General features: G+C 41.3%; 1 protein-coding gene across 4 annotated transcripts in view; it reads right to left on the bottom strand.

Moving 5' to 3' along the window:
- SERAC1 (serine active site containing 1) overlaps nucleotides 1–22,126 on the bottom strand; it is a 35,118-nt gene extending 12,992 nt beyond the window's left edge. The window contains exons 1-11 of one of the 4 annotated variants that reach the window (XM_070417408.1): nucleotides 22,021–22,126; nucleotides 21,160–21,219; nucleotides 13,531–13,622; nucleotides 11,252–11,288; nucleotides 9,098–9,231; nucleotides 7,839–7,928; nucleotides 5,992–6,123; nucleotides 3,976–4,097; nucleotides 2,848–2,976; nucleotides 2,270–2,383; nucleotides 450–612 (exon numbers count right to left, since the gene is read on the bottom strand). In XM_070417408.1, the coding sequence (XP_070273509.1) occupies nucleotides 450–612; nucleotides 2,270–2,383; nucleotides 2,848–2,976; nucleotides 3,976–4,097; nucleotides 5,992–6,123; nucleotides 7,839–7,928; nucleotides 9,098–9,231; nucleotides 11,252–11,288; nucleotides 13,531–13,621 (1,012 nt within the window). In that variant the 5' untranslated portion in view covers nucleotide 13,622; nucleotides 21,160–21,219; nucleotides 22,021–22,126. Of the gene's footprint in view, nucleotides 1–449; nucleotides 613–2,269; nucleotides 2,384–2,847; nucleotides 2,977–3,975; nucleotides 4,098–5,991; nucleotides 6,124–7,838; nucleotides 7,929–9,097; nucleotides 9,232–11,251; nucleotides 11,289–13,530; nucleotides 13,623–18,802; nucleotides 18,975–21,159; nucleotides 21,220–22,020 lie in introns of those variants that run through there. The other 3 variants (XM_070417406.1, XM_070417407.1, XM_070417405.1) reach the window with 3 other exon arrangements.
- Nucleotides 22,127–22,202: the final 76 nt, after the last annotated feature.

Genomic DNA, 22,202 nt, shown 5'->3' with positions numbered 1-22,202 from the left:
AAGTGGACCCACACACTTCAAACCCATGTTGTTCAAGGGTCAACTGTACATGTGCAGGTATGTATGTAGATATGTATGTATGTGTGTGTGTGTGTTTTTATCACAGCTTTTTCCACTGAAAAAGTCAAGAATAAAGACACCCCAGGAGCAATAAGCACACATAGCACCCAGATCTTGGTTATTAACAATCATTCATTATCAAAGATATAAACATTTAGATGGTCATCAGCAAAAACTGCTCTCATGTGATTGCCACACACTGATTATCTTAGGTGTTGATTATCCAAATAACTAAGCAATTCCTTGCCCCTCCACTAAAACAACATGCTGTAGGACCTAAAACTTGCCCTAAGCAGTCTTCAGTCTGTTGAAAAATGAATGTATCAGGAGAGGTGGAGGTAGGAAAACAAAGAACTGGATCCCAAATCCTCAGCATATAAAGTTGTTACCTGATTGAACTATAGTTGAATGAAGATGTTCGTTCAAAGCCATATTTCCAATGATACGTATTATATTTCTCTGTACTTTGGGGCAGTCCTTGTGAAGTTGGTACATCTTCTGAAGTAGTTGCAAGCCTCCACTTGCTTCAATTTTATCACAATGTGTGGGTATCTAGCACAATAAATTAATGAAAGCCCACTTTATGTCGTACACATTCACTAAGCAGGTAACACAGCATGCGGCTGGGCAGCCAGGTGGCCCCTGCTCAAGGACAGAGACCCTGAGGGACACCACCGACCTCTCACCTCAGCTTACTTAATACACAAACCCCTTTCAACATGAGAAGTGCTTCAAAACCACTGAAAAAAATAAGTTATCTCACCAGGATTTCTGAAATTTTTATTCTTAAAGTTATGCTGTTTAGCTCTTGGTCAGAAATAACCTAACAGCATCATTATTACAGAACTGTTTCAATTTCTGGTGATACTTTGATTGGCTTAAAACTACCTTAGAATCACAGCTATTGGGATTGTCTGAGCTCAGGAGTCAGAAAATTGTTTAAAGAGAATTAGCTAGTACAAATAGAAAGAAAAGGGAATGTGAATTTTTAATAGAGAAAAGAGATGAAAGAAGGCCAAAGGACATATGTATACTAAGGTAAGGTGACAGAATGACAGCAAGTCATTTGGTCTGCCAAGGTCACTGGCATGGCCTGCCTCTTCCATCTCTAGTTGTACTCACTGACACGACACCGTGTCACTCACGTATATGCAACAATTTTCATTCTCTAAATTGTTATTAACTTTTATCACGTTTTACATGCATTTAAAATATGCCTTTTGACATCTAACGGTTGTGATGTGTAATAGCCTGAGAGGAATATAATCTTCTGGAAAGGTTACTATATTCCATGCACTGCATCTTCTACTGCAGATGCATCTTCTGCTTCAGATACGAGACTAAATCACAAAAACTCAAGCTCGTTGTCCCCCATTCCCTTCGGTAGTCCGACATTTTACTCTGCTTTGTCCTTGATCCTAATTCCACAGGTGGGAACTAGGTGCCCAGAAAGCCCGTGTCCTGAGCCATGTCCGATGGTTCCCAACATGAAACGGGCGAGTTCAGGATGTGCAGGATGACGTTCCTCACCACGTGGGATTACCAGAACCACCAGCCGCAGCCTCACCGGGGGTGCCTGGCACAAATGTAAGGTCCGGACTCCACCCCACATCAGTCAATGACAGTTGCCACAGGTGAGCAGGAAATGGGTGTTTTTAACACATGAGTTTTTACGCACTAATGTTTGAGCACCATAAGGTTTGCTATTTTTTTTTCTTTTTAAAATCAAACTATAATCATGATAGGAAGGTTGTCATAATGCTAGGAAGTTTGACAATCACTGACATATGATATGGTTAAAATCTGGTCGTTCAAGTGCTTTCTTTTTTCTATCTTGACACACTTTGGACAGATGTTTTAATGGAAATTAATGACGTGATAATATTACTTGTAAAAATGATCTGAGAAGGGTAGAAAACGGCAGCATAACTCAGAGATAAATGCTGTGTTTAGACAACGCATTGATTCTTCAAGTGCAAGTAAGATTATATCTGTTTTTAGAAATATTTAGCAGGAATGAAATTCATGTACTGCTGCTAAAACATGATTATCAATTTGAACAAATGAATGGGGGGAAAGCAGAAATTTTAAAACAAACAAAAAGCTTTTTTTCCTTTTCTAATAAATGAGGATAATTTCCCTTAAATGAACATGTATAATTTTTTCAATGTGATCATGAAGATAAACCACATCTGAAAATGTAAGTTACCTCCGAATGCTTTACTAAAGCTTCTAAACAGAACATTTCCACGGTCACTGAAGGAACTTCTCCGAAGCTCTCAGCATAAGGAAGTCCATTTCCTCCGAAACACCATAAGCCACCCTGAAAGTAAGATAATTAAAACTTTTACTAAAAACATGACTAATATTCTTCGTTGAACCAAAAAAGAATCTCTGTATTACATACAGTATTAGAAAGGACTAATACGTATGTCTCTAAATATTATGGGAACTTTAGCTATGCAAACTGTTGCTTACTAGAATAGAAAACATGGAAGTATTCCTAGAAGAGAGCAATCTTTTTTTTAAATATTTTTTTATTGATTTCAGAGAGGAAGGGAGAGGGGGAGAGAGAGAGAGAAACATCAATGATGAGAGAGAATCAATGATCAGTTGCCTCCTGCATGCCTCACACTGGGGGTCGACCCGCAACCTGGGCATGTGCCCTGACAAGGAATCCAACCATAACCTCCTAGTTCATAGGTTGACAACCACTGAGCCACCGGCACAAGACCTTGCAAAGAGTGGAAACTCAGAAATATTTACAGAATGAATAGATGAACTAACCTTCTGAGCCGCTAGACTCTGACTGCTTTCACTCAGAGCCAAAGATGTAAAATACTGGATACACTCATCCAGCTCCGTTTGAGGTAAAGAAGCCAGCAAGCGTCTGAGCTCTTCTTCAATGGAAGAATCCTGAAATAAAAGGAAAATAGATTCTTCATAATTAAGCTCAACAACTGAACACAACAAAAAGTACAAAAAGAAAGCCAAACAAGCAAAAAACAAAAACAAACAAAAAAAGCGGAGATAAATTAGTGCTTTTAGTCTCAAAAACAGTCACCCACCCAGGTAAACAGATCATTTAGTTTTGAATGCTTTGCTTTCGCATCTGCTACCCAATCTGACCTCTCGCCAAGTACAGCTCTCCATTTCCCCTCCTGGGCTACTTCACTTCTTGACTCAAAATGATGATTACACTTTCTAACTTAAGCTGGCTTTTAAAATCCAGAACTCATTACTATCTGATTTTCCCTAATAACTTACACCTAGTATAATCATTTTTCTATTCTTCAAAACCTGATAGCAACTTTTCAGATTTTTCCTTTTCTAGTCTAGGAAAGGTACTCAAGAAACATGCTCAAATATCTGTTCTGCTGGCTAACAACTGGAATCTCCATGTATCATCATCAGTAACTCTATGCAGTGGTTCTCCAGCTGTGTTTGGCACTTCGGGAAACATTCAGCAATATCTGCAAACGTTTTTGGTTGTCACAACTTGGAGTTGCTGCTGGAATCTAAGGAGAAGAGGCCAGGATGCTGTTAAACACCCTACAATGCATAGGACACCCTCCAATAAAAATAAGTATTTGGCCAAATATGTCAATAGTGTTGAAGCTGAGATAAACTAATCTAAAAGCAACCTTAGATCAAGGGACCAATTCTTGGATGCTGATATGCTATGAAGTTATCCTCTGCAAGAGACCCCCCGATACCCCAAAGGGGAAAATAACAGAGAAACAGCATCTCCTGAGGAATCAAGAAATCTTTGTAGGAAAACTACAGTTTCAGGTTGACATTGTTTACTTGCTTGTAAAAAGTAGCCAACAAACTACTTTTTGAATGTTCATTATATACCCAAAGTGAAGACTATGTATTAAAACAATTTTTCACTCACTGTATTTTTTTACTTACTTCATTTAAAGCTGGTAAAGGAGGTGGAGGGAGAAAAAAGCGAAGATCACTCTCTTGGCTTCGTGCCAAACCAATACGAGTTCTCAGATCGCAGGCTTGAGCGATTGTCCTATACTGGTAATCTATTGTAAAAGTATGCTGTTAGCTCCCAGATTGGCTTAGAGTTTCAAGGATTAAATGGACAAACTACTTGAAAGCACTCTAATTTTTAAATTACAAGTTTATATGTCCCAAGTATTTTTTCATAACTACATCAATAAGTTAAAAACCCATCATTTCCATATCTGATCTCACAATTCTCCTCAACATATATCTGGGTATGTCAGGGTCTAACGAACATTTTTGAAAAGAGGAACTTCAAATGTGAAAGTTAATAGGTGAGAACCAATTTACCTTCTCTTTAAAAATAATTCTAGCCTTCAAAAGCTGTTTTGATTGCTACTCCAAAACCTGCAATTGCAGTTAGGTCTATTGTTCTGGTAACAGTATGATACCTTCATTCTATGATGTCCATGTGAAGCAGGGGTGGGAAACCTTTTTCGTGCCAAGGGCCATGTGGATATTTATAACATCATTTGTGGGCCATATAAAATTATCAATTTAAAAATTAGCCTGCTATGTTTGGTCAAACATTTAATTAACTCATCCCTAATGCCTTGGCAGGGCCAGACCAAATGATTCCGTGGGTCTTACATGGCCCACAGGTTGAACGTTCCCCACCCCTGGTGTAGTGTATGAGGTACTTTATCTTAGCCTTCATGATTCACCACTCCATTCTTTATCGATTGCTACAGACTGAACGTTTGTGTCCCCCCAGATCCATATGTTGAAACCTAATCCCCAGTGTCATGGCATTTGGAGGAAGGGCCTTTGGGGTGAGTAGGTCATGATGAAATCAGTGCCCTTATAAAAGAGACCCCGAGAGCTGCCGGGTCCCTAATGCCAGGTCGGACCCAAAGAAAAGGTGGCCAGCTATGAGCAGAAGCAGGGCTTCCCAGACACCTGACTCAGCCGGCACCTGATCTTGTACTTCCAGCCTCCAGACTGTGAGAAATAAGCCATCCAGTCTATGGTACTTTGTTATAGTGGCCCAGACAGACTAAGAAATGTAACAAAGCAAAATCCAACCACTGAAGCAGACACTCTGTTTAATGATGGCAGTTCCTAATCTGGTGAGTTCTTCAAGACCCTGTGGGGAACATTTCACAATACACATGCCAGGACTCCAACCCTGATGTTTATGATACAGTAAGTCTGAGCTGGAGTCCCAGAAGGCAGATTTTGAAAAAGATTTTTATTCTAAGTGTCCATTAACATTATGAAATAAGTTTATATTTACATTATAAATTATTATAATTACAGCCACCAATCAATCAACTGATTGACTAGTATGGAGGCAGAGATCTTATTCTGAGACTTTTCTTTGAGAACATTATTTTTTCTATTTGTTTACCCATTTTTATGAGATGACATTACTCAAAGTGTACATTCATCTCTACTAGAATCTGAGTTCTTGCTGAGTATTTTTACTGCAAAACTTGTGGGTTTTAATACAAGTAAGTATTTTAAATACCCCTTACAATGATATATATACATGAACCAGATACATTTAACTAATTATTAGTATTAGGCCAATTGTCAAGTGAAAGCAAATACAATGCTACGGTGCAGCAAGCAATTAAAATGTATTTCATTAAATAGGAACCACAAGAAAATGTAATACAACATGAGGCCATAACTATGAGAATCAAGAGTTTCTCTAATCAAATAACACTTTGTTCTGCTACAAAGTTACACAAAGAGATCGACCTCAGTTTTGAGGCTGTTCTTACCAAACACATCTGCTTACCAGGCCAGTGGGTTTGCATTGGAGTTTCTTTTTTTAATTTCTGGAAATACTTGTAATATATTTTTAGATTACCTGAATTATTTCCTTCCTAAAAATCTCATTCCCTCCTCTTTTATATCCAAAATGGAGACCTGGCTAGTGGGCTGCCATGTGCTGAGGGTCATTACCATGCCAGTGGTGGGCCTCCGACATGGCCTGCACAGCCTGCAACCGGACCGTCCTGTCACCTGACCTGCTCCTCTTCAGGAGCAGCCACGCGGCACATTCATGATCTTCCATGTCAACTGTGCTAAAAGTGTCTTTGCAAAAAGAAAGAAAAAGACAATGTGAGCAATGTGAACAGATACAAACATCTTTATCCTATTTATTTATGTATGTATGTATGTATGTATGTACGTACGTACGTATGTTAATCCGCACCCGAGGATATTTTTCCATTGACTTTCAGAGAGAGTGGAAGGGAGGAGGAGAGACACAGAGAGAAACATCAGTGTGAGAGAGACATCGATTTGCATGCACCTCTACTGGGGCCTGGGATCGAACCTGCAACCGAGGTATGTGCCCTTGACCAGAATCGAACCCAGGACCCTTCAGTCTGCAGGCCTAAGCTCTATATAATGAGCCAAATCAGCGAGGGCTATCCTTCCATTTATGTAAAGTGGTAATTTATAAATATTTGAAATCTACAATAGGAGAGTTAAATCTATTTCCAGGTATTGATAATAACTGATGTGATCTTTTTTTCTTTCTTTTTTTTCCCTAAGAAACTTTTCATTATAAAAAAATATCAGCCCTAACCGGTTTGGCTCAATGGATAGAGCAACGGCCTGCGGACTCAAGGGTCCCAGGTTCGATTCCGGTCAAGGGCATGTACCTTAGTTGCAGGGACATACCCAGTAGGGAGTGTGCAGGAGGCAGCTGATCGATGTTTCTCTCTCATCGATGTTTCTAATTCTCTATCCCTCTCCCTTCCTCTCTGTAAAAAAATCAATAAAATATATATTTAAAAAAATATTTAAAAAAAAAATCCAACAGCCCTGGCCAATGTGACTCGGTTGGTTGAGCATCGTCCCATGCACCACAAGGTCACCAGTTCGATTCCCAGTCAAGGCACATACCCAGATTGCAGGTTCAATCCCTAGTTGGGGTACATACGGGAGGCAACCAATCAATGTTTCTTTCTTCCTCTCTCCCTTCCTCTCTCTCTAAAATCAATAAAAAACATATTTAAAAAAGAAAACATATGGAAGAATTAAAAGAATAATACATTAATACCCATCTGCCTACCACAGCTAGATTTAAAAACTTGTTTTGTCATATTTGCTCAATCTATATGCATACATCTATATATTTTTCTAAACTATGTAAAAGGAAGTTGTAGACCTATGACTTTTACCCTTTCATAGTTCACACTAAATCTCCTAAAAATAAGTCTGCATTCTCCTATATATAATCACAATGCCATTGTAACACTCAAGAACACAAAAATATCCTCCAAAATTATCTAAAATCCAGTCTAACTCCATATTCAAATTTCTTCAATTGTCCCAAAAATGTCTTGAGAGCTGTTTTTGAAACCAGGATTTAAGCCTCTTTAGTCTCTTTTAATTCTTGAAAGCTTTCCACCTTTTCTTTTTCATGACGTCAACTTTTGAAAGAGATCTGTTCTGTTCTTTTATAGCTAGCTCTACACTGTAGAGTTGTTGATTGTGAAATCTACATTTTCCATGCAGTATTCTCATTACGAGAAAGCATGAGAGAGATTTCTTAACAAATTTTAAATATTGAAGAGGGTATATTTAGTCTCAATATTTATTTACAAATATCTAACAATACATTCTCAAAGATGGAAGGAAAAAATTGTTCAAGGAATTAAGGCTTAAAATTTAATATAGCCCAAGATTTCACTGCTATAATAAATGTTAGTACATGAAATGGAAAAATATCTTGGGCAGACCATCGAATGACTTTAAGAATACTGATCAGGATTCCCAGTTAAAGATTTGATACCTACCAGCAAACGGACCCCGTAATATCTTGGCTGAGGTTGCCAATATTCTTCTTACTGTTTTGTGAAGCTCTTTCCGCGCCTGGTAAATGAGTCCTAAAGTGTTTACAAATTTAAATAACATCAAGTATGTACTCTTAATGCCAAGTTCTAATACTTCAAAGAGAAATATAACTAAACTCTAGGTTTTTTCAAAAAGAAAGTATAAAATAGCATCTTCCTGTTTTTACTGTCACTATTGACTGAAGCAACTAAAACCATTATGGGAACATAGAGTTCTAAATCCCAAAATAAGATTGCTCTCCAAGTCAGGGAAAAGGTGAAAAACAAAACAGAAACAGAAACACTAAACTTAACAAAAATCCTCATATACAGCACAGGAGTAGCTACATTCAGGAAAATGTCCCTTAAAAATAGTCCCTCTCAAACTAAAATTTGGAGATATCTCACTGAAATTAAGCTTCACTATATAGGTAAATTATAAACTATAAAAATGATCTGTGTAAGTGAAATTGTAACACCATAAAAGTTGAAATACAGGAAGGTTAAATGATAATACACACAGCTTGTGAACAGGGAGCAGGAGAACCTGCCCACTCAGGAATCATCATGTACTAGCAGGCCTGGCTGTTCTGGCTGACAGTGCAGGAACATGCAGCTCCAAGTCAAGGGTGGTGATTCACCAGACTACCCACATCTTGATGGAACGATACTCCTCTGCTCTCAAATTTCATGTTCACCAAGCAATCGTCTGATTACTAATTAGGTTTTCCTGTAACCTAACTATGGAGAAGAGGAATGTTCTGACTAGTAAAAACAGGTTTTCTAGCCTTCAAGACAGATTTTTCCCTGTGTAAATAAGTTTGTATTCATATTTATGAATCCATCTCTCCAGTTTAGTGTGCACAGTGAATAAATAAATCCCTTAAATCAGAAGTATCTCCAAGTGACAAAATCATGCCATACTGAGGGCCAGCCTCTGGACTGATGTCCCCACTAAGGTGGGGAACTCCAGGTTTACCCTGAAACAGCTTGCTAGCTTTCACTTCACCTAGTTATAGAAGAACTGAAAACTTCGGTAAATATGGAAACCCAAAACTTGGGCTCCAATTAACTCTTTAGGGACTTGGTTCTCACAGGGTCTGGTGATTCTTAAAGTTAGCTGAACCTATCTTATTTATACTGTGTTTTAAATATTCATTTCTAAATTCAATAACTAGCTTCCATTTGTCACAAAAATAGGATTACTTTACCATAAAACTTACCATGATTTTCTCTTTCATCTAAAACTGTGTGCATACATATATATGACTTCATTTTTTCTCTTTCTACCAGTTGAGTATCTAATGTCAAAGACTTCTTCAGGGCCAGAAGTTCATATGTAAGAAATAGCGAACTTCTAAAAAGAAAACAAAAAATTCATCATAAATATATGATCTAAATGTAACACAAGAGTCACTCTTTTATTAAGCTTTAAGTAGTTAACTTAAAAAGATAATAGTTAACTTTTCTTTTTTATTGGAAAACAATATATATGCAATAATGTGCATATACCATATATTTGTATATATGCAAAGTATATGTGTAAAGTATACACGTTTCAGTTTAACAAATAATAATAAATAGCTACATTACCATATCCAGGCAAAAAAACAACAACAACAGAACGTTAATAGCAAGTATCCCAGAAGCCCACAGTGGGTCCCTTCCTGACCCTGACTCACTCTCTCATCTCCATAGCTAATTATTATTCTGACTTCATTATAATAATAACCTTGGTTTTCTTCATAGTTTACCATCTGCATATGGGTCCTTAAACAGCAGTTTTGTCTGCCTGTGAACTTCACAAGAATGGAATCACACTGTATGTATTCTCTGTTCAGTCCTCTGTGAGGTTCATCCATGTCACTGCATGTATCCGGTTCATGCATTTACACTTTCCTATGGTTGTGATTCATCACCGTATGAATATACCACAAGTTATTTTCCCATTCTACCACAGATGGGCATTTAGGGACTTTGTAGTTTGGGTCTATTACCAACACCATTGCACATCACACCCAGGTGCACTATACACACGTGTTTGTTCCTGTAGGGTACATATCTAGAAGCAGAATTACAGACTTGCTGACAGCATATTATGATTCCACTTTATTATATAATGCCAAACTGTGGTTTCAAAAGATTAGTCAATTTGTACTGGATCACCAACATATGAAAGTGTCTCCTCTCCTAAGAGTTATACCTAAAGTCAGTTTTTAAATGTCACCTCTGATGTTGTGTATCCCCAAATGAAATTTTTTCCCCCTGAATCAGATTGACTTGCACACTCCCTTGATCCAGACACAAAGGCTGCCCTTAGTATAATACTAATTACACTAAGCGTTCTCCTGAACTTCCTAACCCAGAGCAAAAGCAGGTAAAACAAAATGGCCAGACACTGCTGGCACCAGAGGAAGAGAGCCAAGGCTGAAAAGAGCCCTCTTCTCTCTTGGGGATCTATCTATCTGAGCAGCCAAAAAGAGACAATATATTCAGTATTTTTATCATGCTTTTCCTGAAAGACAAAATTTTTTACTAAAAATTGTGTGATTAATTTCCATTCTATTCCTGAATATAACTGTGATATAAACAAAGAAACTACTTTACAAAAGAGTACTCATTTACCTTTTGCCTAGAATAAGTCAAAGGGAAAAATCATCTAAATATGTTTTGCCTGACCTTACGATGTCATAGAGAAATGTATATATTTGGATAAAGTGCCAAATATATCTCCTTTATCATTTTAGCATCAAGAGCTGGCTTTATATTTATAGACTATTATTAATAAAAAATACTAGAGCAGTATGAGACATGCATTTAACATGTCACTCCCCACCCCCGAAAAAAAAAGAGAATAAAAATACAATTTTCAGAAAGAGCGTCACTCCATTCATTAAGCAAGTGCCTCTGAAATAGCACGAGATGGGAGATGTCAATCAATTGCTTTTCTAAGTCAGCCTCAATTTCCTTTCATAACAGCTTTATGGTGATTCATAGGATTTTCCAAACTAATTTTGACTATAGCTGATTTTCACCTTCTTCACCCACTTTAGAACCTGAGACCAGATGTGGTTTTAGGTGTGTGAAAGCTACGTAGTGAGTCCCTGCTCTGCCAGTGTCAGGTGCTTTCCTCGGAGTAACAGTGCCGTGGGCAGGATCCCCATCATACACTTGGACCAAGAGAAACCAGTACGCAGAAGGTAAAGTAACTGAGCGATGACACTGACGTGGCAGAACCAGTGATTAGCCAGGGATGAATCCACCTACTTCCAAGATCTACACCCTTTCCCTCCCCGATGCGAACTGTAAACCACTTCCATTGAGATCTCAAATAACAGTATAATGAAGCCAATTAGTATTTCACTGTTGACACTTACCCTAAAATAAGCGATCCAGTAAACTTTATTATGTTTCCTTCAAAGGAAAAAAAAGTCAGTGTGATGAATTTCATTTTAAAAACGACAGGAAATAGGCATATTCAGATAAGAAGTGACTGATATTTTTCCATTAATATAATCAGTTGCTATCAACACCAGGCTTACTATCCCCAGATATAAACTGGGTGCAAAAATATAACCTCATTTCACACTCATTGTCTCCCTCCTCCATCCCCACCCCATCAGCAAGGCCCTAGTCCCCGCTGCACTGCTGGTGCTGCCAGGCCCAGCGCTCCCACTGAAGGCCATGTCCGGGGAGCTCACTTCCTTTCTGACTCCTTTTAGTTCACATCCCATTAAATAAAGGAACGGGGATAATTCTCCCTTTCACTACTAAGACTCTATTGAGGGATTAAGATTGTCTATTGGGATACGAAAGGACTCTTTCCAAAGTAATTATGTTAAAATTGGTGGTTAATAGCCCCATTTTATTTATATTTTATTTTTATTTTTTATAGGAGATAGTATCTTTTTTTTATTATTGATTTTTTACAGAGAGGAAGGGAGAGGAATAGAGAGTCAGAAACATCTATGAAAGAGAAACATCGATCAGCTGCCTCCTGCACACTCCCTACTGGGGACGTGCCCGCAACCAAGGTACATGCCCTTGACCAGAATCGAACCCGGGACCCTTCAGTCTGCAGGCCGACGCTCTATCCACTGAGCCAAACCTGTTAGGCTAATAGCCCCATTTTAAATACACATTACATTCTATGAGTTTATTTGGAAACGTTGAAAACACTTTTATTAATATTTTTAAAAACCCTAGTGGAAACACAGGTAGTTGCCTATTTAACACATATAAACCCCTTCATCCTTCCTAACACAACCTGATTCCAATCTAAGTCCCAACTCTCTGCAGCTAGGGATGGCTGTGCAACACAGTGGTAGCCAGTCAGATAGAGACAGAAGTCGACAGGGATCCCTCCCAAATAAAAAGACAAAGCCTCATAAGGTAGCTTTTGGCCGGCTGCCTTCTTGATGCCCAGGGATTCAGCAATCATCTTGTGACCATGAAGACAATAAAGAAGTGAGAGAGGAAGACAAGGATTGCTAAACTGCAATTCCTGCCCTAAAGTGTCTCAGTCCTGAGTTCCTGTTATGTTAAGAAAAATGAAAACCTTACTACGTAAGCCATGGTAGTCAAGTCTGTTACATGCACTGAACACAACTGACATACCAGCCATGATGGTGAGGGGCTGTGGCCCGTCCACAAGAGTCTATGATACCTAGATGGTTACTGTAGAGGTAGCCCTCTGTTCAGAGCTTCAACACAAGCTGCCAAGAACACATTCTCCTCCCTTCTGAGGGAAAAGGACCTCTCCCCAATCGACTTCCCGCATCAGGCAAGGCAGAGGACATTCCTCCCAATCCTTAGGGCCTAGTGGTCCAGGGTGGGAGAGGACAATGCCAGGAGGCCTGCAGGGATGAGGTCAGAAGCACGACACACAGAGCTCCTGGCTGTCCAGCTCCTCTGGACAGTTTCATTCCAACATGGCTCCTGGACTTCCTCCCGCCGCCACAGCGTGGGCCCAGGGCAGCCGTTTATTTCCTTCTCCACCGCTGCCACCCATCACTGGGCCTAAAGAAAATTCACTACCCTTGAGTTTGTGCTGCTAGAAATGAGAGAGGAAAAAGTTCCCTTTTCTATTTAAAATTTCCTAGATGAAGAGGATCTACCCTAAAAACGGACCTATGTGAAGACCAAGAGGAAGCTCTGCGAGAACAGGGACTTTGCGTGATTCAATGCAGGCACACCCTGTTTTACTGCACTTCACTTTACTGCCGTTTTTACAAATCGAAGGTAAGAGACTCCACCAGCAAATGATTACAACTTGTTGAAGGCTCTGATAATGGCTGGCATCTTTTAGCAATAGTATTTCTAAATTAAGGTACATAGCATTTTTTAGACGTAACAATACTGCACACTTAATAGACTGGAAAACCAAAAAATCTATGTGACTCGATTTTCTACATTTGCTTTACCGCAGTGGTCTGGAACCAAGCCTGCAATCTCTCTGAGGTGTGCCTGTATTGTCTCCTTAGGTACTAGCTCTAGGCCTACCAATTGGGGGCGGGGGTGCGGGGAGGGGAGACTATTAGCCTAGAAAAGACAGACAAATCTCAGATTTATCATGGGTTCAATAAGCTTGTGTGGACTACCCTGGAAACAGGCCGCTGTTCCTATAAGAAAACGTTATTGCTTAAACTGTACTCACTGATATCTCTCCAGTATGTGCTGCTCTTTGGAGGAGGAGTTGAGGTTCCCATTCTTCTACAACAGACGACACAATAAGCAGCCAGGGACATTCTGTGTATTTAGAACAATTATGATAAATTTAGTTTAGCGTCTAATTAAAAACATTTCTTTTAATCATAAGACATGTCACAATCACAATGCATCAGGCATAGGGTTAGATTTTTCAAAACCAGGAAAAAACTTTTTAATTAAAAAAAACATATATTTCTCCCTTAAAAACTTAAAGCTGACTTATTAGAATATTTTACTAGTACTTTGGTTATTTTTCAAACTGTGTCCAATTGTGAACAATGATTAATAAGAAACTGGAAAACACAGGTTATTAATCAGAACATCAATATAGGAATTTGCCCTGGCAGAGTGGGTCATCCCGTGCATCAAAAGTCGTGGGTTCGATTCCCGGTCAGCGCACATACCTAGGTCACAGGTTAGATCCCCAGGTTGCAGAGCGCACAGGAGGCAACCAACTGATGCTTCTCTCTCTCCCGTCCTCTGTCTCTCTCTTAAAAAAATAAAAATAAAAAATCAATAATAATGTCAATATAGAAATTTAAAATTTTAATGTCTTTTTAAAAATATATATGCATATACTAGTAAGTAGATATTATTCACTTTTGATGGCTGAAGGCCCTACAGAAATGAAAAGCAACTCTGAAGAAAGGTCTACTTAGGACCCAGAGAAGTATTTAGCTTTTCTCCTTCAAGATGGTCCCCAACACTGTTTAAAATCTTGGACACTTGTTCACTGTTGGCACCCTGTCAAAGGAGAATTGTTGCTCTACCGCTTCACCAACTGAGTAAAGATGATCTAAATATGATGCAATCGTTTCTAGAACAACTCAGTATTCTAGAATCATATCAGATTCTCTTTGGATGAGACCTCTTTTTTTTTTCCTTTCTCTTGGATTAATGTGGAAATGGTCCTTTGGTTCAACATATAAAAAATTCCTAGCAGTTTTATAGAGATTACTGGGAAATTATTTGATGTACATGTGAAAGAAATATGTTAGATAGCACAAAATAAAAAGCTTTAAGATTTTTTCTTGTGATCCCAGTACATCAATTGATGATTAAGCAAACTAGTTTAAGCAACAGGTAAACTTGTAGGTGATTGTTTTAAAGGTCTATATTCTAGATCTCAATCCCTTCACTTCCATGGGGACCTTGATTCATCATCTATCCTTCTCAATCTTCACACACTCCTCCCCCTAAATACTGGATGTCCAATGTTCTCTGAAGTATAGGGTGTCCCAAAAAAATGTATACACACACTTTGAATAATCATAAAGGCAGTGTTTATTAAAATACATTTCATTTTCAAAATTGAGCTATCAGCTGTTAAAGTGTATATACATTTTTTGGGACACCAAAAAATATATTTACCAACAGTTCTGCCAATTTCTTTCCTTACTATTGCTTCCTATCTATTACTTCCTCCTGGGTTCAAATCATTCCTGATGAAGGCCTGTGTACAGTCAGCACCTTCAATCTTAGCATATCTGAAAATGCTGTTTCACCTTCTTTCTTAAAACAGCTGATTTAGAACTCTTGATGAACAGGTTTCCTTCAGCACATTAATGATATTTCCACTGATATTTCATATTGTTCATGGGAAATCTGTGGTAAATTTGTTTCTTTGTAAGCAAAGTAATAGTAATGAGATTAGCCCTAGCCGATTTGGCTCAGTGGATAGCGTGTCAGCCTGCAGACCAAAGGGTCCCAGGTTCGATTGAGGGCATGTACCTTGGTTACAGGCTCCTCCCAGGCCAGGGGCCTGGTTGGGAAAATATCCTCGGGTGAGGATTAACAACAAGGGGGGAGAGGGGAACGCATGCTCTGGTCTCTCTTTCTAAAAAAAAAATTATAAAAAATAGTAATGAGGTTAAGAGTATTCTATGAAAAAGCACACTATCTAGTTTCAAGACAATCTGAATTGTCTTATTATATGATGCTTTAATATCTTGGGACCTTAAGGGCCCAGGAGGTGACTGCCCCTTCAGGGCTAATTCCTAGAGATTACAAACATGCTTATGAGCACTCTTTTCTATGTAAACTAACCAGCATTTAGTCCATACTCCCAAGCAAGGTCTTTATCTGCCACACAACAAGCCAATATTCCGCCTGCCCTAAATCAACCTGGGGCCAGGTATCTGATAAGTAAGGATCACCCCTAGAGCCCAGACCCTGCCAAAATTATTCCAACTACCCAATCCTAAACTTGTTCAGCTTGCCTATCCTCTGTTGTCCACTTCTTCCTGAGAAACCCATACAAAGGCTCTGGCCCATGGTTTCCCCTCCCTCCCTCCCATCTCCTGACCAACCCTCATGTTTCCCCCTGTGGCTCTGTGTGGAGTGACATGCCCCTCCTCTTGGGAACTCTAATAAACTTCTTTCAAAGCAGTTGTCTCTGGGTTGGTCATCTTACCATACATGATTAATACAAAATCCTGGATACATTTTAAAACACAACTAGACAAATGATTATGGGCTAGTTAATTAATTTCTCTGCATCTCACTTTCCTCATCTATAAAACGGCAATAAGAATAGGACGCTTTAAAGGATTGTTATCAATGTTACATGAGTTAACACAAGTAATGCACACAGAAGAGTGTCTGTTTTAAGTACTCAATAAATGTTATTCATCATCATCATGATTACTATATTCCATCTGGCAATTTATAGATATTCTCTTTGCTTCTGATGTTCTTCAACTTCTCTACTTTACGTTTGGATATGGGTTTGCTTTCATACATCCTGCTCAGGATTTGGTGTGCCCCTTCAATCGTAGAACTTGTATCTTTCTTAAATTCTGCAATATTTTTAATAACTATCACTTAGAACCCCTTTCTGTTTTTCCCTCTGGTACAGCCATGGGTAAACTACGGCCCGTGGGCCGGATCCGGCCCGTTTGAAATGAATAAAACTAAAAAAAAAAAAAAAAAAAGACCGTACCCTTTTATGTAATGATGTTTACTTTGAATTTATATTAGTTCACACAAACACTCCATCCATGCTTTTGTTCCGGCCCTCCGGTCCAGTTTAAGAACCCATTGTGGCCCTCGAGTCAAAAGGTTTGCCCACCCCTGCTCTGGTATGTATGTTAGACTTTCTTACTCTACCCTCCTATTCTAATCTCAACTTCTATATTGTTTTTTCCTTTTTCTATCTCTCTAGCATGCACCAAGGATTGTTTCCCTAAACCTATCTTCCAATTGGCTGTATTTAGCCTCACATTCAATCTACCCAGAGTATTCCAATAACTTTTTCTTGTTTCTAAAATTTCTAATCAGCTCACTTCACACTTGCTTACTATTTATTACATGCTGTTCAGTTTTTTTGTCTTGAAGTATAGCAGATTAGAGCAAAAGGGCCACGAGTTATTCCTTTCCCTGTTTCCGTGTTCGTTGGTAGTGCCCCCACCTCCAATACTGACTCTGGACTGGCCTTACTGGGTACAATGACTTTGTCCATAAGACAACAGAAACACTATGCAAGCTGAGACTGGAGAAGCACTTGCACACCGAGGCTGTCTGCAGCTCTTGGGAACCCTGTGGCCACCACCATGTTAATACCCAGCTTAGGTTGCTGGATGACATGAGCAATGTTGCCCAGTATTCCCATTAGCCCAGCCACCAGTACTAACTGACAGCCAGTACCAATTGCTGGGCATGTGAGGCCATCCCAGACTAACTAGCCTATAGCTAACCCTACAAACTCCATATTCAACCCACAGACTTGTAAGCAATAAAAAAATTGTGGTTTAAGCTACTAGGGTTTGGTATAGTTTATAAATGCAGCAAAAAGCCAACTGGAACACATGGTTTCTAAATCTTCCTTTATACTTTAAATGTACTTAAAGTCTATTGAACCACTATTTCTAATAGTTAGGCTGGCTGTCCTTCAGGGATTGCTTTTATGCTTTGTAATCTTTGACTGAGAGCTCATCTTCAATGGAAGTAATTCCTGTGGGAGTCCTCTGTGCTCTGGGCTATAGTGCAGTTTTAAATTTTCTTGGCCAAAGTAAAAAAGGTATCACAAACGTATAAATTTTTCAACTTGTGTGTCCCGGCACTATGAAGACAATGTAAACTCAAACCCCACAACCCTGAGTGGCATAGAATTAGAGTTCCAATATCCACTCTTTCTTCCTCCTGGTATAAGCATGTGGTTTGGGCCCCTGACTTTTCTATCCTAGAGATAGCATCTAGGCCTCAGTTGTATTTCAGCTTGCTGTCCAGAAAAGCAGCAAAACCAGACCAGTGACCTCATGGCTGACCTCAGGACCAGCTGCATTGACTGAATGACCCCCTGCCCTGGTGTTGGTCAATTAATCAAGAGAGATCTAGACCCTGAAAGGCCCCACCTGGGAAGCTACTGAATATTCTATTGCAGTGGTTCTCAACCTTGGCTGCACATTAGAATCACCTGGGAATCTTTTTAAAATCCTGATTTCTGGGCCTCATCCTCCGGAAATTCTGTTTCTTTGTTACTAATGTTGTGGCCCCAGCTCATAACAAAGAAACAGAATTTCCGGAGGATGAGGCCCAGAAATCAGGATTTTAAAAAGATTCCCAGGTAATTCTAATGTGCAGCCAAGGTTGAGAACCACTGCTCTAGGTCCTCCCCTAAAATCTCCACCCTTAAAACCCTTAGAGCCAAAACTGGTTTGGCTCAGTGGATAGAGCGTCGGCCTGCGGACTGAAGGGTCCCAGGTTCGATTCCGGTCAAGGGCATGTACCTGGGTTGCGGGCACATCCCCGGTAGGAGATGTGCAGGAGGCAGCTGATCGATGTTTCTCTCTCATCGATGTTTCTAACTCTCTATCTCTCTCCCTTCCTCTCTGTAAAAAATCAATAAAATATATTAAAAAAAAAAAAAAAAAACCCTTAGGACAGATGACCCAGCACACTCTGGAGCAGCGGTTCTCAACCTGTGGGTTGCGACCCCTTTGGGGGTGGAACGACCCTTTCACAGGGGTCGCCTAAGACCATCGGAAAACACATATATAATTACATATTGTTTTTGTGATTAATCACTATGTTTTAATTATGTTCAATTTGTAACAATGAGGAACTATATTAAAGGGTCGCGGCATTAGGACGGTTGAGAACCACTGCTCTGGAGCAAGCCTGCACCTTTCTTCCACCCTCCCCCCAACTCCTCCCCACCCCCCACCCCACGCATTTCCATTACCTTTCTCACACCCAAGCTCCAAGGGCCTTTCCTTTACCTGTATAACTTGTTTCCTACGCCCATTTCTTCTAGGAATTACGTCTTCTACCTCTGTGATTTTATAAATAAATGTTCTCTTATAGTTTGGGTCTTGGCTCTGAATTCTTTCCTAGCCAGAACTCAAGTACCAAGGTTGCTGAATGCAGGTCCGGTCTGACCCCACTTGGCGCCATCCCCACAGCCTACAACATATTTGGTGCTGAGACCCAAAGTGTTCTTACTGTGACTTGGATTGTCTCTTCACTGGTAAGCCTTTGTCCTTGTCACCTTGGCTTGAAGGACATGACTAACTTCTCTTTCCTCCCTGCCGATTGCAGCATTGTGCGGGCACGATGAGCATTTCAAAGCCGTGGAAGACTCTTGTACAGGAGTTGCTGGTCATGGACCGGGGAAGTTTGCACTAGGCCAGTGATGACACGCGAACTCATTTTTTTGGTCGATTTTTCTTTGTTAAATGGCACTTAAATATATAAAATAAATATCAAAAATGTAAGTCTTTGTTTTACTATGGTTGCAAATATAAAAAAATTTCTATATGCGACACGGCACCAGAGTTGTTAGTTTTTCAAAATGCTGACACGCCGAGCTCAAAAGGTTCGCCATCACTGCACTAGGCAATCCACCGACTGTAGGACAAGGCCCCTGCACTGGGAACACGAAAATCACACAAGGCCCTTCCCGTGCTGTTCCCCATCAGGTTACTAGTTCCAATGGGGAGAGAGAGATCCTTGCCCTTTGACTGGAAGGATGTTCTTCCCTTTCTCTTCCTTCCTTTGTGTCTGGGGTTAAATTCAGGCTTTTTGGAAATCCTCAAGGTGGAGCTAAGGGTTGAGGGTTCAGAGACCTAGGCTATCGATAAGAATTGAGGTAACTAAAGGCCAGAGGAAGAAAATGAATGGCTCTTTCATAGCTTTGGCTTTTCGATTGGAATTGCTTTCTGAGGGTCTAAACGAAACCTTTTGCTGGACAAATCAGAGCCTAAACCCATTCTGTTTCAAAAATTAGGGACACCCGGCAGTTCCGAATCTTCCTAGAGAAGGCAGACAGGATTTTCCCTCCGGGCCTGAGGTGCTGTTTATCTGTCTGTCAGGCCCAGCTGACATAGGTCACCAGGGATCTTCTCTGATCCCTGTCGGGTTTCCTGACTTTTTTGTTTGTATATTGATTTCAGAGAGGAAGGGAGAGGAAAAGAGATAGAAACATCAATCATGAGAAAGTATCATGATTGGCTGCCTCCTATATGCCCCACACTGGGGATCGAACCTCAAACGTGGGCATGTGCCCTGACCGGGAATCAAACCGTGATCTCCAGGTTCATAGGTCAACGCTCAACCACTGAGCCACGCCAGCTGGGCGTGAAGTTCCCTGTCTTTTAAAACACCTTTTCTGAATACTCCCTAAAGTCCCTGAAACCAACTTCTATGACAGCCTTAGGGATAACTTAACAGGGACTCTCCCTTCCCTCCGAGGGGCAGCTGCTCTCTCGCTCCTAGGCTTCGTTAAGGGACCAGGACTTTGGGGAACATGAAAGGCAGAGGCATCAGGCCACTGGCCCAACTACTGAAGCAGAGAGTTGTGGGATTAGTTTCCTGGGTACCCCCTGTACGGAGGTTAGGTCCAGAGGCAGACAAGCAGGGGCACCTCGCTTGGGATTGGCTTCGTGTAGAGTTGAGTCCGTCCCCCCGCCACACACACCCCCTCCGGTCTGAGTGGAGTGAGTCTATTGCTACAGTGCTCAGCCATCACTGTGACCGTTGGTATGTCTGCACCCAGAGCTCGGGGTGTGCACTCCACACCTCAGGTAATTCCCAGGCGACAGGGAACCTGCCCTACTGCAGTTCTGACCACAGGACGGCTCAGGACAGCCCCAAAACTAGCAGGGACACCTCTCTCAGCCTGGAATCTCTCTGTCTCTCCGTACATGGGGAACCAGTCCACAGTGCAGGCACATGCAGGAGGCAACCAATTAATGTGTTTCTCTCACATCGATATTTCTCTCTGTCTTTCCCTCTCTCTTCCACTTGAGAGTGAATTGGGGGGGGGGGGGGTGAATTGTGTTTCAATAGACTATAATACACAGTTATGAATATCAGACTCTACTTTAAACAAAACTTTGTCTTCAAAGTTTTATTTTTCACCTATAAATTGAACTAGATCCTGAATTTATCTACGTTTCTTAAATATTTGGCCACACCCCTCCAAACTATGTTTCCTTTTTCTCCCATCCTTTGACTTGGAGTTTTTAAGGACTAAAACTTTTCCCTTCCACCCGGACCATGTGTCCTAATTCTAACACCCAGTGCTGTTCCACCACCTACAACAGGTCAGTTTGAGAGGAGCCATGTAAGTACTCACAGGCATCGGGATGGCACCTGGAGCGCAAGGGTGGAGGGAGGGTCTCTCGTGATGGAACTGCTGAGATGGCCAAAGAGAAGAATGCATGCAAGAACCAAAAAAGCAAAAAAAAGGGTACTTGGGGAGAACTATATACTTCGAGGCAGATTAAAGAGGGAGCGCAGGTGCCCCCAACAGTAATGAAAACCAAGGGGAAGGAAAAGATTTGAGGAATAGGAAAAGGGAAATAAGTGGAGGGGCTGGGCTTGTAAACCATATACACACACATGAGCCCAGCTGCAGTACAGCTTAACCTACGGAGCAGGAAGCATGAACCTCGCACCCGCGCTGGTATAAACAGACAGACAGACAGACAGAGCGCTGTTAGAACACTGACCAGAATTTGGGGACGGGATGAACGTCAGACCTTCGGGGGTTTCTCGGGTTAAAAGGACCGTTGCTGGGCTCAGAGACCTACCAGCACTCAATCTATTGGACCTCCCTCCCGGGTCAGCGCTGGGACCTGGGTCTGGAAGGGCCTATTTGAAGGGAGCCGATCCCGTTCTCCTTATCAGCATTCCCTCGCTACCGCGCCGATGATGGCACCCCCTCTACCCCCCCCCCCCCACACACACACACATGTTCTCTTTGGGTCTCAGAGAAGAGCCAGAGAACGGCGTCGACCGGGAAAGAGTGGGCTTTAGGCTTCGAGAGAGGCCCTCACGCCCGGCGGAGGGTCAGCGGGTCAGCCGAGGCCCGCCAGTCCACGCGGGGGCGCCCCGGCCGCTCCACAGCCGAGCCCGCCGCCACCCGCCCAGCTCTCCGCTTGGCTGGCTTCACCGACGCCCTCGCCGCCCCCGCAAGCCCGGCTCCCCTTCCCACCTGCCGGCACCTGGGCTTGGCCTGCCCGCCGCAGCTCTCCTAGGCCGGGTCGGCGAGGAAAGCACCTTCCTACCCCGCGGCCAGCCCGCGACCTCCACCTGGAGGCCGGCGGCACGTGACCCCGCCCCCGCTCGCCACGCTCCGCCCCTCGGCCCCGCCCACACCCGCCTCCCACCCTCCAG

The sequence above is a fragment of the Myotis yumanensis genome, unplaced genomic scaffold (assembly GCF_028538775.1).
Source record: "Myotis yumanensis isolate MYYU_CA2020_CCGP unplaced genomic scaffold, mMyoYum1.0.hap1 SCAF_6, whole genome shotgun sequence".
Classification (NCBI taxonomy): domain Eukaryota; kingdom Metazoa; phylum Chordata; class Mammalia; order Chiroptera; family Vespertilionidae; genus Myotis; species Myotis yumanensis.
The sequence above is the reverse complement of the archived record's forward strand: the minus strand, read 5'-3'. Positions and strand labels throughout refer to the sequence as shown.